This window comes from Zea mays, chromosome 1 (genome assembly GCF_902167145.1).
Source record: "Zea mays cultivar B73 chromosome 1, Zm-B73-REFERENCE-NAM-5.0, whole genome shotgun sequence".
NCBI lineage: Eukaryota > Viridiplantae > Streptophyta > Magnoliopsida > Poales > Poaceae > Zea > Zea mays.
Window position 1 is genome coordinate 81,000,388 of NC_050096.1, and position 16,079 is coordinate 81,016,466.

The 16,079-nt window shown below is 45.9% G+C and overlaps 3 protein-coding genes across 4 annotated transcripts; 1 reads left to right on the forward strand and 2 right to left on the reverse strand.

The window, feature by feature from the left end:
- The first annotated feature begins 2,047 nt into the window (after positions 1-2,047).
- Positions 2,048-4,139, forward strand: LOC100281833 (uncharacterized). Its single transcript, NM_001154753.3, has 3 exons — positions 2,048-2,588; positions 3,095-3,574; positions 3,667-4,139. Exons 1-3 carry the CDS (start codon positions 2,217-2,219, stop codon positions 3,964-3,966), a joined length of 1,152 nt encoding a protein of 383 aa, NP_001148225.2. The 5' UTR covers positions 2,048-2,216; the 3' UTR covers positions 3,967-4,139.
- Positions 4,140-4,408: 269 nt separating this feature from the next.
- Positions 4,409-8,953, reverse strand: LOC100281593 (uncharacterized). Its single transcript, NM_001154512.2, has 10 exons — positions 8,553-8,953; positions 8,417-8,476; positions 7,792-7,863; positions 7,489-7,697; positions 7,259-7,419; positions 7,108-7,166; positions 6,953-6,999; positions 6,534-6,677; positions 5,778-5,869; positions 4,409-5,278 (listed from the first exon to the last, which is right to left on the reverse strand). The coding sequence occupies exons 1-10, from the start codon at positions 8,727-8,729 to the stop codon at positions 4,737-4,739; spliced, it is 1,563 nt and encodes a 520-aa protein (NP_001147984.2). The 5' UTR covers positions 8,730-8,953; the 3' UTR covers positions 4,409-4,736.
- Positions 8,954-11,413: 2,460 nt separating this feature from the next.
- Positions 11,414-15,701, reverse strand: LOC103637127 (shaggy-related protein kinase alpha-like). 2 transcript variants are annotated; one of them, XM_020539815.3, is made up of 15 exons: positions 15,208-15,361; positions 14,999-15,094; positions 14,869-14,921; positions 14,520-14,777; positions 14,341-14,433; positions 13,928-13,987; positions 13,554-13,826; positions 13,369-13,443; positions 13,052-13,108; positions 12,838-12,978; positions 12,524-12,574; positions 12,342-12,437; positions 12,170-12,253; positions 11,917-12,019; positions 11,414-11,828 (listed from the first exon to the last, which is right to left on the reverse strand). In XM_020539815.3, exons 4-15 carry the CDS (start codon positions 14,715-14,717, stop codon positions 11,758-11,760), a joined length of 1,302 nt encoding a protein of 433 aa, XP_020395404.1. In that variant the 5' UTR covers positions 14,718-14,777; positions 14,869-14,921; positions 14,999-15,094; positions 15,208-15,361; the 3' UTR covers positions 11,414-11,757.
- Positions 15,702-16,079: the final 378 nt, after the last annotated feature.

Below are 16,079 nucleotides of genomic sequence, written 5' to 3' on the forward strand. Positions count from 1 at the left end.
ACCCAAACTCGTTCTACCTATTGGGTCCTTTTTGTCTTCCATTAACAGAGTCACGGGTATAAAATTGTGACCAAACCTGTTACCTAAGGGCTAGTTTGAAAACTCAAATTCCCTCCAAGATTGGAGGGGGGGGAATTAGTTTATTCCCTTTCAATCCCCTCGGGGATTTAAGTTTCCAAACTAGCCCGAATGAAGAAATTATCGTCGGCTAACGGGGTTGTTGCCATCTTTGAGACTGTTTGGTTAGATGTTTTTGTCCGTGTTCCATTTACAGTGAGATGTATTCGCTTTTTTTATATTTGGTTGGGTCGGCTCGTAACGATTCACAACGTAGATAGATACGGAGCCATATCTTTTCGTTACCACTCCCCAACTAGCGTTAATACATAACGTTAACTAACCAAACATATCTAGCTTTCTATTGCACTGTAACCAATAGCAGCGAGATCCATTCACGTTAAGTTAACCACTCCCTGCAATGATCCAAACACCACCTTTATATGTTGACATATTTGTATCTAAAAGGGTGTTTGAATGCACTAGAGATAATAGTTAATGGCCAAAATTAGCTAGAGACATTCAAACACTCTAGCCAATAGTTCAGCTATTAGCTATTTTTAGTAAATTAGCTACTAGTTAGCTAACTATTTGTTAGCTAGTTAATTCTACTAGAATATTTTTAGCTAACTAACTATTAGCTCTAGTGCATTCAAACACTCCCTGAGTCTAGTGATGAACTTGTGTAAAGACAAGTTCTTTTTTTATTATTCTGCACTTTGGAATGGGCGGTAGGTGAGATCTTACTTTACTGGCAACAATTTGGCATGACCAGAAAAGCACGTACGCACCGAATGAGGCTGATATATAAAGGGCCCTATAAATAGGGCTGGAAATGGATGTCTGGATATTCGAATTATCCGTATTCGTATTCGCTAAAACTGCTAATATGGATATCCGTATCCGTATTCGATTTTAATATAGATGTCAAATGGATGTATTCGAATTCGATTTATAGTACTTTTCTCTATCCGATTCCATATTCGTATTCGAAAAAACCATAAAACATTCGATACTATCCGTATCCGTGAAAAAAATATGTTTCATGAAACCTTTTAAAACATAACTTTATCACTAATTACTAATTAAAATTGATTTTAAGATTAATAATATACTGAAAAAATGATACATATCATTTTAGATATTAAAAATTATTTATATGATATATAAATAAATATATCAACCTTATATTTCTAGTGATACTCAATCCTAAAATCCAACAGGTTTCATAAACATTTAATTATAACTCTCAACTTTATCTATATAGTGAACACATCTCAATAAAGTTCTATAAACATTCAACTATCACTCTCCACTTACAATATAAAGATAAATTTCTTAATGTTTTCATTTAAATTTTGGTATACACATTTATATAGGACATTCATTCATTTTAGAATGGAAAATTTGTTTTTATTGGTACATTTACTTTTTTATATCAATTCTAATTTACTTATATTTGTACAAATGTCACTTATTAAATATCACGTGCTGTTGTTTATCTTTTGTTACATGCTTCGATAGTTTAAAAATATTATTTATATAGTTTTGTTGACTTGGATATGAAGGATCACAAGAAATCTATTTTATTTTAAGTTTGTTTTGACTATCTATAAACTTGTACTTAAATTAAATACACATATACATATGTTAAATTTCAGAATATGATGTTTGAGTTGAATTGAGTAAATATCCGAATAAAAATTCGAATTCGACTATCCGTTTTGTATTCGTATCCGAATATATTTGAATTCGTATCCGAATTCGAACAAAAATATGGTAAACTATGACATTCGTATTCGTATCCGTGCGTATTCGATCCGTTTCCACCCCTACCTATAAAGTACGTCGGTAGGTTAGTGAAAGGGTTGTCATTCATGGTTGCCCCTTCACCACCACATCTCTCTCTCTCTCTCTCTGCAGAGCGTCAGCAGTCACCACATCTCTCTCTGCTCGCAATATATTGCTCATCATCAGCACAACACCTAACACGTTTCAAGAACCACTCCTCCGTCACCCCCCTCACAAGCCTTGCTTGTAGTCGTAGCTACTAGCCTCAACAACTAACACCACACGACCCACTCCATTACTACTTAGTTTTTCCCTTCCTTCGCAGACCATCACCTCCATCCAGCTCCAGGCTCGCTCGCTCTTCTCCCATGGCCGCAGGAGCTGCCTCCACGGGCAACTGGTCGCGTGCGACCGGCGCAATGCGTGCGGCCATGGTATTGTGGGTTTGTTTGGCTTACATGCGCGGTGTGTGCGAGGACTGGTCGCCATTGCGGCTGCTGGTGCTCTTGGTGGCGGCGACGCTGGTGGCGAGGTGGTTCCTAAACGCCGTGCGGCCGCCTCCCTCGACGCCGTGCGGCACGCCCGGGGGCCCGCCGGTGACGGCGCCCAGGGTGCGGCTGCGCGACGGGCGGTACCTGGCGTACGCCCAGTCCGGCGTGAGCAGGGACAGGGCGCGCTTCAAGGTGGTGTACTCGCACGGCTTCTCCGGCAGCCGCATGGACTCGCCCCGCGCTTCCCAGGTTGGTGCCGGCCGGCGGCGGCCTGCTTGCCCGCGCGTCTCCCTAGCTCTCTCCATCATCGTCTTCCTTCCACATGCATGCACATCTATGCATCAAGCGTGTGTGCTTCAGGCCGTGGCAACCACTAGCTAGTCCGATAGTGCACCGGCACCCGATCGAGCAAAGTTGGTGGTGGCCAGGCACCAACTCCACCTCCAACCCAACCCAACCCAACCCAACCGCGTGCGTGTGTGTGCGGCTGACGGCTGCTAACATGTGCCGGCGTCGTCGTCGCTCACCAACCATCCGGCAGGCAGGACCAGGAAGTAACACGCGTTCCACGAAAACGACTAGCCACGCGCGTAGAATTCTCCATGTTTTTGCCTACCTGGAGCGTGCGTCCATGCATGGCCAATCATATCATTTCCAGGGTCGCCCGCGTGCTTGACGCGTAACTGTCGTCTAACTGTGATGGAAAGTACAGTACTGTACGTAACAACAACTGCTCTGGATGGAAACACAAGCAGGAGCTGCTGGAGGAGCTGGGCGTGTACATGGTGGCGTTCGACCGGGCCGGGTACGGCGAGAGCGACCCGGACCCGCGGCGGTCGCCGGAGAGCGCGGCGCTGGACATCCAGGACCTGGCCGACGCGCTGGGTCTGGGTGACAAGTTCCACCTCGTCTGCTCCTCCCTCGGTTCCCACGCCGGCTGGGCCGCCGTCAGGTACATCCCGCACAGGCTGGCGGGGCTGGCAATGATGGCGCCGGTCATCAACTACCGCTGGCGCGGGCTGCCGCGGGGGCTGGCCCGGCAGCTCTACGGGAGGCAGCCGGTCGGCGACCAGTGGTCGCTCCGGGTCGCCTACTACGCGCCGTGGCTGCTGCACTGGTGGATGAGCCAGCCGTGGCTGCCCACCTCCACCGTCGTCGACGGCTCCGCGCCCTTCCCCAACGCGCTGGACGAGAAGAACCGCGTCATGGCGCTCTCCAACGGCATGTTCCACTCGGTTCGTCTCGCCTCGCTCGGTTGCCCTGCCTTAGTTAGCTTCTCTCTGTCTCCCACCACAATGAAACGGACTTCGATCTTTCTTTCTTGCAGAGGGCGAGGCTGGCGACGCAGCAGGGCGTACAGGAGTCCTTCTACCGCGACATGACGGTCATGTTCGGGAGGTGGACGGACTTCGAGCCGACGGACCTCGAGAAGCCGCCGTTTCCGGTGCACCTGTTCCAGGGTGACGAGGACGGCGTCGTGCCCGTGCAGCTGCAGCGGCACATATGCAATAAGCTCGGCTGGGTCAGCTACCACGAGCTCCCCGGAGCTGGGCACTTCTTGTCAGCGGTGCCAGGACTCGGCGACAGGATCCTCAGCACGCTCCTGTCCTCGCCGGCGTCGGCGTGACTGATCCACGACTCGCACCTAGCAAGTACTAGACTACTAGTACATGACTGATGTTGCTGTAGCTATGTCTCCAAAGCATTGCTGGTCGCTGAAGAAAAGCACTTTATATGAGCTTAGACTATCTCTAGCAGATTTATTATCACATCTCATATCTCACTCTCTATTTCAAACTCCATTGTACAAACAGTACAATCTACAGTACAAAACAATATTTTACACAACGTACTGGATATGGCCTTAGCCACTACTGGTGTTGTACCAAGAAACCGACGAGAAGGCACTTTTATACTCCCTCCAATCCAAAATAGTAGTCGTTTTAGCTCTAAATCATACTCAATATCTCATTTCTTATTTCAAACTAGTCTATAAACAGAATCTACAATTCAAAGCAATATTTTACAAGCTCACATCCAGCTCCGCTGGAGATGGCCTTAGAGGGTACTTCACTCGTTGTATATAAATATTTATCATCAGGGACAGAAAGTAATTCCATCCAGATCTGCAATTTACATACAGCTACAAAGAACCGTAACTGGCTAGCAACTTCGAAGGCTATCTAGATTCACAGGTACACATGAACCATAGTAACAAAACTGTTACAACACACACGCTACGGCTGCAAAGGACGCAGCAGCATTTCACCAATCAAGAAAACATTGGCTGTAGATAGGAGGAAGGAACATAGCTGGGGTGGAAAAAACAACCGCTGCTCATCTCCCGCGTTGGAGCTGCTACGAATCCAAACTTAATTCAGAACCACAGATAAAGAATCAAGCGTTGATCTCCGCATCACACTGCTGCTCCCTGTGACAGCTTCTTCGGCTCCAGAACATGCCTGAGCAACTGGCCCGGTCTAGATCCCCCTCCCCCCTCTTGTCCAGCTCCATGCTTGCGCTGTGCGAGGGCCGGGGAGACTGGAACTCGGGACCATCCTGCACGTCTGTATCGCCGCATGGATCGTCGTCGCTGCACCTGCAGGTTGGGAGGGCGGACGACGGGAATGGGCTGCAGGTGATTGGACAGACCAGCTCCGAAGAGACAGCTGCCACACGGTTCCGTCTGATTTCAGCTTTGGAGAAAGTGGCTGGCGAGTCCATGGACCGGGCGTTCAGTATGCATGGGTTGCAGAATGTGAGCGCTGAACCTGATTTAAGCCCTTCTGTTGGTGTGCTTGGTAACTTGGTGAAAGACATTATGCCGTTCCGACAAAGAGGGCACGGGATGGACCCAGGTGGGCCTGTGAACTCGACACGGATGTTGCTGGTTGAGCAGAGGTAGAGAGCACATTTGATGCAGAATTCATGACTGCAACCTGAACCGAATAAAAAATAGTAAGCATACTACTTTACACATTGGGACAGAGGGTACCATGATATACATGACCAAGATATCAATGGAAATCCTATTGAAAACGTAAAGCTTTGTAAAATTGTAAAAGCACTTGACAGAACCAAGGTCGTGTATACAAGTGCCATCAGTGTTTTGGTATTTAACTTTCATTTGTGTAGTTTTATGTTACTCTGACTGGTTACTTTTCATGAAATGCCAACTGCTAGCATCTCTTGCAGGAAGGGTAGACCTGGTGTAGTAGTGAGAGTTGTCTCAGAGTCACCAAGTCATGGGTTCAGAGCAACCTCTTCATATTTACGGGGAAAGGCTTCCTTGGTTTATCCCTTCCGCATACCTCACTCATGTGGAAGCCTCCGGCACTAGGTCTACCCTAGCATATCTTTGCAGTCTAGTGCAAGAAATATTAAAGAACCGTCTCTAGGTAAAATTTAAGCAAGTGTCTAATGTGATAGTGGTCCCACCTTCAGCAGTAACAGAACAAGACCTTTCTAGACAAACTGAACATAGATCATTATCATCAATCGAGGGTGTGGTATGCTGCAACCCAAATTCTCTGCAAATGCACATCAAATAAAATATATAAACAAATGTTTAATATATTTTAACTTTAAGATCAGTCAAATGACTATTATATTTAAACAACATGCAACACTATCAGCAGAAAAGACACCAAACACGTCCAAGGAGGGATTGCAAAGCGAGCTTAAGTAGGTGAAATTGAAAAGCAGAAGCAACTCAACTTCAATCTAGAAAGTGAACTCCAACATAGTTAGTTTCAGATTACTAGAAACATAAATGATAAAATAACTGGAGCATGAGAGTTGACAACACTAAGATGATTGATGGTGACAAAAGAGATGCAGATCAATGACCACATTTGCTCCATACCCAACAATCCAAGCTGAGCCAAGACCATATTTCAGTCGTTGCCTTAGTAAAAGTAACAATCTCTGGAAAAAATGCAGTTATAATAGAGATGTAAACTGCCCTAACTGTTCACAGATATTATTTCCACTAGAAATCTAGAATTCAGAATGAAATTGCCTTCATGGCCTCCTCCTTTACTTTCCAAAAAACATATATAGGCCATATGATAACACATCAAAAGTCTAGCATAGTGACATGCATTCATATATTGAAAGTCGTCAGTCTATGAAAGCAAGAAATTCAGTTATAGTATTTCCAGACGAAGAAAACATGTGTTGTTAAACACTGACCTGGCTATATTAAGTATACTCATGAGTGGCAAGGCAAGATAACTGGACAGTTGAAATACAGGGACATTCGAGTGTGAATTTGGAGAAAGTAATGGCTCCAAAGAGCGCCGTCCAAATATTCTAGCAACATCAACGGGAAGCCACCTAAACATAAGATAGTGTTAAAATAAATTAGGACTACTCGAGTGAGATTGGCCAATGGCTAAAATGGTAAGATTACTAAAGAATTGGAATACTAAACATATCATAAAAAGGGGCAGACCTAGTGTCGGAGGCTCCCACATGAGTGGGATCTAAGAAAGAGATAAACCAAGAGGTTGCTTCGAACCCATAACCTGGTGACTCAGTGAGACAGCTCTCCACTGCACCATGCCTGCCCTTCTAAATACTACATAGCATCATTAACAAAAAAAACTTACCCATTGCAATTGAGTGTCAACCTGCTAGCGCCTTTTGATATTAGTAGCTGCAAGAACAGCATCATCACATACCAGAATAAATAAATTCCTCTGATAGGTACAACTGAAGCAGGATTCTTGTCAAAAGGTGATGATTCTTTATGACATTGACTTACCTCACAGCATTCTTGTTTCCCCCCACCTGCTGCATAATGCAACGGTGTACTGCCAGCTCCTGTTCCACCAGTGCATTGTTAAAATCTCATTTGAGCTAACAAGAATAGCATTGCTCAATGCATTCCATCTGAGCTAAGAATCAACACTTGCCTATCAAATTTGCAGTAGTGCCATAGGGGAATGAGACAGCTGAGACATTAGCGCCCAAGTCAATCAACAACTGCATGCAATCTAAGTGACCGTTCAATGCTGCCATGTGAAGTGCTGTAACACCACCATCTGCAGGTTTGTTGATGTACCTCACACGGGCCCTGAAACAAACATGGAGTTAACAGATAATTGTTTCAAATAATAAAATGTGATTCATTGACAACACATACGATTCATTAAACTTCTGCCCCGACGATGAATTAGGACTGCTCCCACTGTTTGTCTGGCAATCACCACCATCCACCACAGAAGAAGCAATATCCTCCAAGGCCACACTCGGGACAAAGTCTGCAACTAAAAGCCTAATACACCGAACAAATCCATCATGTGCAGCAAAATGCAGTGCTGTTCGACCACTCAAGTAATCTGCCCTAGTAACCTGAATCAGCCAAAAAACAAACAACAGTTAGCACTTACCTTGTCCTAACTAAAAAATGTAGCAGAAAAAGGTACTATCTTACGTGCCGTCTTACATTGCATCTAAATAGAAGAAGCATCTGCACCACCTCCCAGTGCCCATGCCGACAAGCATGCATCAGCGCAGTCTTGATCCATCATCAAAACAATTGCAACCAATCAACAGACTATTTGATACAGATAAAAACTGTAGAATGAACAAAAATATAATTCCTATCCCCCATGCAGAAGTGCCAGAAAGAAGGCAAGCCCAGTGTCAGAGGCTCCAACATAAGTGGGGTCTGTAGAAGAGATAAACCGAGATAGGCCTTCCCCACAAATGCGGAGAGGCTGCTTAGAACTCAAGACCTGGTCAGTTTCACACTTTCACGACTGTACCAGGCCTGCCCTTCGCAGAAGTGCCAAAATGAGCTACGAAAAAATCTTGGTTCAGCTCTGGGGCATAGGCACAAATGCATAACAGATTCAGGTTTTCTTATGCCATCGCTGAGCAGAGCAACATAATTAGCCACATAAAAACTGAATCTTGATGCCACAATATATTTCCATGGCATATGAGTTGACAAATCGGACACTTGTGCACGATAGATCTTAGCATTTGTTCGGTTTGAACTGGCAGAAGATAGCTGGAACACACAGATGAGAACTTTTGAACCCAGAAAGCGCAGAAAGATCTACTACCTGGCCGCAGTAGTTGCGCGCGTTAACGTCAGCGCCTTTCTCCAGCAGCATCGTGACAATCTACACGGAGACAACAACTGCTGACCCGAAATCGAAGCGGGGGAACCCTGAAAAACACGGAAGGATTCGCGCGTACGTCGAGATGGCCCTTGGCGGCGGCGAAGTGTAGCGGAGTGTTGAGGCCGCCGAAGGTGGAGTAGCGCGCGAGCGCGGGGCTGAGCTCCAGCAGCATCCGCGCCTCGATGGCGTCCCCGTCGCGCGCCGCCGAGACGAGCCGCTCGCCGGAAGCCGAGCACCCCAGTGAGTTGCCCATCGCCGGCGCCGGCAGAGAGGCGGGCTCCGCCGCCGCCTCCGCCGCTTCCAGGGGAGCGCACGAGTGCTCGCCGGCGGCTAGGGAGCTTCTGTGATTTGCGCGAATTCCGGGGGGCTGGTGGTGGGGTGGGTAGTCTCCGCCTCCGCTTTCCCGGCTGGGTCTCAAAATTTCGCAGCTCCGGAGGAAGAGGGAGGAAGCGACACGACGGGGAGTGGAAATGGAAGGCCTTTATTAGCTTTTTTTTCTTTTCCTTATATGCCGCACTTTGTATTCTCTTGATTTGGATTTATTTATTTGACACTCGTTTATTGTCTGGCTCACTCGAGTTAGTACTGACATTGGCGACTGTGACCATGTGAACTTAGGATCTAGGCTGTTAATAAAAGAAGCTAGCATGATGAGGGCCCACCTACCACCACGCAAAAAAAATAGTGTAAAGTGAGTACTCGAACACATGCCTCTTTTTCAAAAATTTAGAGTTAACCACCAAATCACACATACCTCAGTGTTTAGAAATAAATAATAATTATATTTAGTACATAACAACCGTAGCAAAGCAGCTAGTATATACATAAAAAACCAAGAGACTAGTATTTTTGGACGGGAGGAGTAGCTAGCTACTACTAGCTATTTTGCTAAAAGTAGCTACTAATTTTAGCATCTAACTATTATCATTCAAGCAGGACCTAAGTATTATTGTATTTATTATGAGATAGATTTTTTATAATATAACTATCTGGTGGGGGAAAAATATTGTGTTTTTAGTTATATGTAATCGATCAAACCTTGAACACTTTTAATGAACAGTTAGTTACGATCGCTCGCTCCCTTTAGTTGGTGACGCTGAGCTGATTTGCATCATGGCACTCGCGTGCTCAACGCTCACACACCTTTCTTTATCTCTACTTTTTTTCGGTGGTAGATGAAAGTGGGTGTGTTATTATCTCGGAGCTGATAGAAAAAGGCGAGCCACAAAAGTCCTTTTCGTTCGTTATGGGCTCGTCGTTTACAAAATTACAACCAAAAATCGTCTGGACTCGCCGGTTAATCTCTTTCCGCCACGACTGTAGAAGTGTATTTTCTGCGCTCGGTGCCCGTGCGGGCGTGCGGGCGTGTGCGCGTTTGTAGGTCTCGGGAGGCCTAGTCTATTTATCTATTAATATTATAAAGCAAAGGTTTATATAGTTCAATGGTTTCGGAGTCGCAACTATAAAAAAAATACTCCACAAATTTGCTTCTAGCAACCCGCAATCCTCCACTCTCCAAGTCCTACCACGTCGTGCCACGCGATCCGGTTGCCCTCGCGTCTATCTAATCCTGACCCGCTCCAAAAACCCTAGGCGGTCCCTGCAGCCTGGATTCCGTGTTCCGCTCCTGGCTCCCCTGATAGAGACTTCACGGGGCCATGGATCCTCGCCGGATCGAGAGTCGCGCCGGCTTGCACCACCTCCGCCACGCATGTCCTTCTTCCGATTCTTGGTTGAGATAACTAAGGACTTGTCAGTTTCAACGTTAATCCATGTGAATTTGGTGGTGTTGAGTCGGTTCAAAATTCATAGCAGGTTAAAATATACATCACAACGTATTTTTCAATATACTTCAATCTATATGAAACTGTAATAACCGAACAAGGAGTAAGTGGTGGCACCAATGCCTTAGCTTTTTTCTAAGATACTGGATTGTGAAAGTTATTGATTCATGTTAAAAAAAAAATACTTTCAGGCACTTTCAGGCTTCGTCGACGACTGGACGAGGCCGGCCGTGTTGCTGCGTGTTTGCGGGGAGAAAGCAAACTGGGCACTGGGGTGATTGGTTGGGTGCGGTAGGCGGGTGCCGGGTGGGGTCTGCGTGGCGTGTTTGCGAGTCACAGGTTTGGTTGGTTGCCACGGACGGCGGGTCTGTCTGTCTGTCCTCTCCGCCGCAGGCCGGAGATGGGTCCGTCCAACGGGCAAGAATACAGGGCCAAAGACAACTTTTTGGCTGAGGCCGGGCATGTTTCGTCACGCTCGCACACACAGACCGCCACCTGCTGGCTGCCTTGCCTGACGAGCGCTTGGGTCCAAAGGAAAGATCAGTCAAAAAATCTAGCCCCCCGCCGTTCTCTAGGTCTAAAACAGCAGCAGGTAGCAGTACATGTGTTAAACAAGTCGTCGTCGGTGGTGGTGGTTCGCGAGTAGGCGCTCCGTCGCGTTTTTGTTTAGGAGCCGAGTGAGTGAGTGAGTGATCCCTTGCATCACGCCGATAGGTACGTACGTCCTCCCAGTCCCAGTCCCACCTTCTCGGCTGCTGTTGGTGAGGTTCGGTGCGCCGAAAGTCTCAGATCCGTGACCGCAGAATCAAGTGGATAGTCAAGCTTTTATTTCCCCTCGCGTCACTTGCTCCGTGGTGGCCGCGAAATCAACTGTCGGCAACTTGCTTCAAGTTAATCAGGGAGAGGGGAGATTCACATATCTTCAGGAGACGGAAGGAAACAATCTATTAACGCACATCGCAAGCCAACCGCTCGTTTTTTGTACCGTCTTCTTGTCAGTTTATGGACGTGTAGCCATCCGCTTGTTTTTTTATTTTTATTTTTTGGTAGCGTCCGTAGAAGTCATTATCGATAGACACACGCAAGCCAATAGCGGAGCCGGCAGAGCTCTATATGCTTACGGGACACCAGTGGACAGCGCGACGACGTGCAGTGATGGAAACTGGCATTCTGGGGTTTCCAGCTACGGGAGGAAGCGAGCTAGCAGCACCCTGCTTGAATTTCTCTTGTTCAGCGTCAACCCTGATGATGATACAGCAGCCAGCCTATGTCATCGATACACATCTGGGTACACACCAAGGGCAACGAGCAAACGTAAGGTTTGCCTCTAGGGCCACTCTTTGGTGACACGCCCAACCAGAGGGACCTTTCTTTCAGCCCTCTTTACAATTACAATACACCACCGCTCCTCCATATCCGTGCCCTCACACATCTCTCAGAACCAACAGAGAAACAGGGAGTTTTTTTTTTTTTTTTTGCCCCAGTACGTCCGTCCACCTAATTCACTTCCTTCCTCATGTGTTCAGGAACGATCCGGTGGACAAGCTCGGCGGGGAGCCCTTCGAGTTCTGCATCCCGGTTCCAAAAAAGTGTGTTTCAGAGGAAACGTACAATGAAACGTCAACAGCGTTGTTGAGTGTGTTGTTGGAAAGTTACCGGCTGCTGTGAAGTCGAACAACGGTGGCATTGGCCGTCCGTTCGGCAGGCAAGCCTTGGGGTCCCGCAGCTCATCGAAGAACGGATGGGCACAGGCGTCGACCTGGGAATATAATTAAAATATCTTCGATCAGAAACTACCGTATAACTGGTTTAACCCAAGGAAAAATATGGAGCTTAGTGTCAATAGCAACACGTCTACACGAATTTGGGTTCAGTAATTGGTCGGTTGCAATCTCGAATTAGTTCTTACAGCAGTGCAGCGCAGGTTCGGTGAGTACTGGAGCAGCCTTGACACGAGATCGACAGCCTCGGGTGGCATGCGCTTACCAAAAAGCTACACGGAAATCGAACTTAGGGTGAGCTGGTTTCAACTGGCTACAGCTCAAATGAAAAAAACACCTTGGAGATTAGAGATCCCTAACCTTGTGCCATGGATGGGCTTTTATCTGAGGGAACTTGAATTCGGAATAATTTGGATTCATGCACCTGATCTCCTCTCTTGTTGGAGTACCCAAAATCTTGGATGAAGAAAGAGAAGAAAAAACATTCAGCCTACAAAGTACCACCAGTGATTTCATGACACGATTTGATAGCAGATGCAAACCTTTATTATTTCCACCAGTTGGTCAACACCACTTTCACCAGGAAACAAAGGCTGCAATTTTGGGGGAAGGGGGGCAGTGGATGTCAACCAAATTGTCATCGGATAAGAAGTGTCTCAATCAACAGTGAGCGGATCAAATCCTAATGTGCATGAAATCCAAAACTGCAGTTTTGTAGTTTATATAGTAATCTTTATTTAAAAAAAAGAGGACAAAAATTTTACAATGGTACAGCAAAATCATTTCCCTCACAGAAAATGGTTGGCATAATACTCATCTGAAAGAAAGGTGAACTTGTAGGACTGAGATCCTGTACCTGACCAATCAGAAGCTCAGCCACTACACAGCCAACAGACCAGATATCGATCGCAGTGGTATACTCCGTAGCTCCAAATATTAGTTCAGGAGCCCTATAATACCGCGAGCAAATGTACGATATGTTAGGCTCACCAGGGACCTGAAATGGATATTTTACTTTATTAAATCCATGAAGATATTCAGCAGAAACAAACTAAAAGAGAGAAGTATACCAATTTTTTAGCGCTCCCAAAATCACAAATCTTAAGTTGATGTGTATGAGGATTGACCTGGAAGGTTAATCAAGTTGCAATAAGGAACATTTTCAGCAGTTAGCGTAAAACTGAACAAAAAAAATACTCCAAAGATTTAAGAGACATTTTGCATGACAAACCTGCAGATGTGCACTTACACAGTATTTCTGCGTTGACAGGTGTTACAACTTACAAGCAAGATGGTAGCAAAATGGTCCAAAATGGGAATAACAGAATACTTGCAACACTAACAACCACACAAACTGCTTCGAGGAAAAGTGGATCTGGGAACTTACCAGTAGATTTTGAGGTTTAATATCACGATGACACACACCGACAACTCGATGGATGTAAGCAAGCGCACGGCACATCTGGACAAGAAGGAATAACAGATTCCTAATGTTCATTCAATACCAACCAATGAATCCGAACTACTTGTAAAAAGCTGATAGGGGAAATGACAAAGAACATCATCGCGTACCTGATATGCATACAACTTAACATATATTATGGGTACACGCTGGTTCATCCGGTTGTAGTATTTGGCAACACGATAAACTGTCTCGGATACAAATTCAAGTACAAGGTTGAGGTAAACTTCTCCCTTTTGAGTTGTTGAAAAGAAGTGATGCTTCAGCTGAACTACATTCGGGTGGTCATGTAACTGCATAGTCTGGAGCTCTCTATTCTTGTAGCGCTTATCTTGTAACACCTTTTTTATCGCCACCGTCTCGTCAGTTTCCAAGCATTTCGCCTGTTATACACGATAAGTTCAATGATTTTGGCCACAGCATTGTGAACTCCCATTTCTAGAAATAAGTGTTATATGAGGCCAAAAGATGGCAAATGGCGTACCTGGAAAACAATACCAAACGAACCAGTACCAACAACCAATTCTGCCATGTATGAGACCTTCTGTATGACCATTAGAAACAATATTAGTGATTTACAGTTCGAGTTTCACAAAATGATGTTCTAAATAAATAGTAGGACAATAAATTCAAAGGAATATCTAAAGAGCAAAATTTTGCATCCATCAGATAAAGAATATCCAATCCAATAGCAATATAAAAAAATATAGAGTGCTGCTGCAATGTCATCCACAGAGGACTTTTTTTTAATATATATAAAAATCAAGTAGCCCTGTTTACATAGCATGCAGGAATATTCAATGTAATGTACTGTCATTGGTATTCAATGCCTTTTTAGATGAATGCAAAAAAAACAATAGGTATTCAATGCAAGCAAGATACAGGTTAGTATATTACCTGCTTTGGCTTCCCATTGTGACCTCCTATTGTTGTCACAATTATCTGCCCTGTCTCTGTTCCAGTCCCATCAAGTGTAACACCCTCACCTTCCTGTAGCCAGAGAACACAAGGCATGATTACCAAAAGCAGAAATGGTATGTGCTCATCAATCAATGAATCAATGAGATTGAAATAACCTTATCATTATGGCCATCAGCTTTATCGTCGCTAATTGTCATAATATTCATCTCTTTGGGAAGAAGATCTGCTCCTGCTTCTTCAGTTTTAACAGGTTTCATGCTAGTAGATGTGCTTGCCTCAGCATCCCTATTAGATGTTGACGATGATTCTTGGTCTATCCGCACAGGTTTATCCTCGGTTAAGTGTGGCTCCATAACAATATCTCCTGCTCCATCCTGCTCAAACTTTGGTCTTTTGGAGCCAGAGTCACCACCCTAACAATAGATAACGAGAAATGGTTATTTGTTTCATAATTCCTTAGCATTTATTGAAGAAGAAAAGGCAGAGTTTCTTCAATGTAACAACCCCCACTTCTCATGTCCTTCTTTTTTGTGAACGGGAGACATTTCCTGATTAACCTACAGGTTAAAATCCTTCCCGAATGAACAAATTTTTTGAACCAATGGACTGATTAGAACCTGATATTATCCTTTACCAGTAAAGTCTCAGACTCTCAGTTAATAGGCTACTGTCCATTTTCTTCATGGTCCTATGAAGCTCAGTTGCCAACGCATTACAGCCAAAACCACACCTATTAGACAAACTGGTGAAATAAATACTTGAGCAAAAACGAACAACATGTCGCCATTAAAGTGCAAGGAGCCGAATGCCAAATCGACTAAAGCAAAATAAAGCGCTTGGCACCTGATGAGGCAACAGACCGTGCAACGCTTTAGCCTTTCTATAAAGGGGAGGCAGCCACGACGAAGCAAGCAAACGAAATGAACAGACGCTGCCGCAAGAAACGACCGAGCGAAGCCCAAGAAAATGAACCCGGACGTTAGCATAGCGTCATTGAACACCCAATGCGGGTGTGCCCGGGCCACCAATGGCGGTGGGGAATGGGCCGGGGAAATGGAGCTCTCACCGGATCGGAGACCGACGAGCGGCCGGAGGCGATGCTCTTGAGCCGCCGCATCATATGCATCCTCCTCCCTCAGACGCAGCCCAGCAGCAGCGACCCCGAACCCTAGCCTCGTCTTCCCCGCCTTCGTCGACCCCGTCGCCCGGCTCCTCCGCCGCCCTCGCGATGCAGCCTCGCCGCTGCCGGAGGCGGCGATCTAGGGAGGGGCGGCCGCGGGGGGGAGGGGAGGGCCCTGGAAGCTTCGGGCGTCGTCGTCGCGGGGAGGCGACGTGCGGTGAAAATTTTGGGGATGGGTGGCGGAGGAAGGGGACGGCCGGACGGATTCGCTCGCTGCACCACTAGATTTCTCGGTGCTTTTTTTAGCTTTGTGACTCGAGCTCTCTCTCTCTCCCCCTCTCCGGTTGTTGGAGCTGGTCGCCAAAATGGCAAAAGCTGGGAGACCTTTGCATCCGGCTCCTTGGCTTTCTTTTGTTATCATCGAATCGGGCTTGGTTTTCAAATGATTCGGGGGCGGTTTGTGTATCGCACGCACACTTCTTCTATTTTTCAAAAATGGTGCTGGGTGTATGTGTTTTGCCCAGTTCTTTATTACCACGATGGGATGGTGTTTGGTTCCACCCAACTATTCAAACCAGGTAGTTTACTCAACAAG

What these genes read in the sequence shown, in the direction of transcription:
- LOC100281833 (NM_001154753.3), top strand. Translation starts at nt 2,217, where the DNA reads ATGGCCGCAGGAGCTGCCTCCACGGGCAACTGGTCGCGTGCGACCGGC. An exon ending in ACTCGCCCCGCGCTTCCCAG is followed by an intron (nt 2,589 to 3,094) that starts GTTGGTGCCGGC and finishes AAACACAAGCAG; the next exon opens with GAGCTGCTGGAGGAGCTGGG. An exon ending in CCAACGGCATGTTCCACTCG is followed by an intron (nt 3,575 to 3,666) that starts GTTCGTCTCGCC and finishes TCTTTCTTGCAG; the next exon opens with AGGGCGAGGCTGGCGACGCA.
- LOC100281593 (NM_001154512.2), bottom strand. Translation starts at nt 8,729, where the DNA reads ATGGGCAACTCACTGGGGTGCTCGGCTTCCGGCGAGCGGCTCGTCTCG. An exon ending in CACTACTGCAAATTTGATAG is followed by an intron (nt 7,167 to 7,258) that starts GCAAGTGTTGAT and finishes CTGGTGGAACAG; the next exon opens with GAGCTGGCAGTACACCGTTG. An exon ending in TTGTTCTGTTACTGCTGAAG is followed by an intron (nt 5,279 to 5,777) that starts GTGGGACCACTA and finishes TATTCGGTTCAG; the next exon opens with GTTGCAGTCATGAATTCTGC.
- LOC103637127 (XM_020539815.3), bottom strand. Translation starts at nt 14,717, where the DNA reads ATGGAGCCACACTTAACCGAGGATAAACCTGTGCGGATAGACCAAGAA. An exon ending in CTGATGGCCATAATGATAAG is followed by an intron (nt 14,434 to 14,519) that starts GTTATTTCAATC and finishes CTCTGGCTACAG; the next exon opens with GAAGGTGAGGGTGTTACACT. An exon ending in CTGAGCTTCTGATTGGTCAG is followed by an intron (nt 12,575 to 12,837) that starts GTACAGGATCTC and finishes CCAAAATTGCAG; the next exon opens with CCTTTGTTTCCTGGTGAAAG.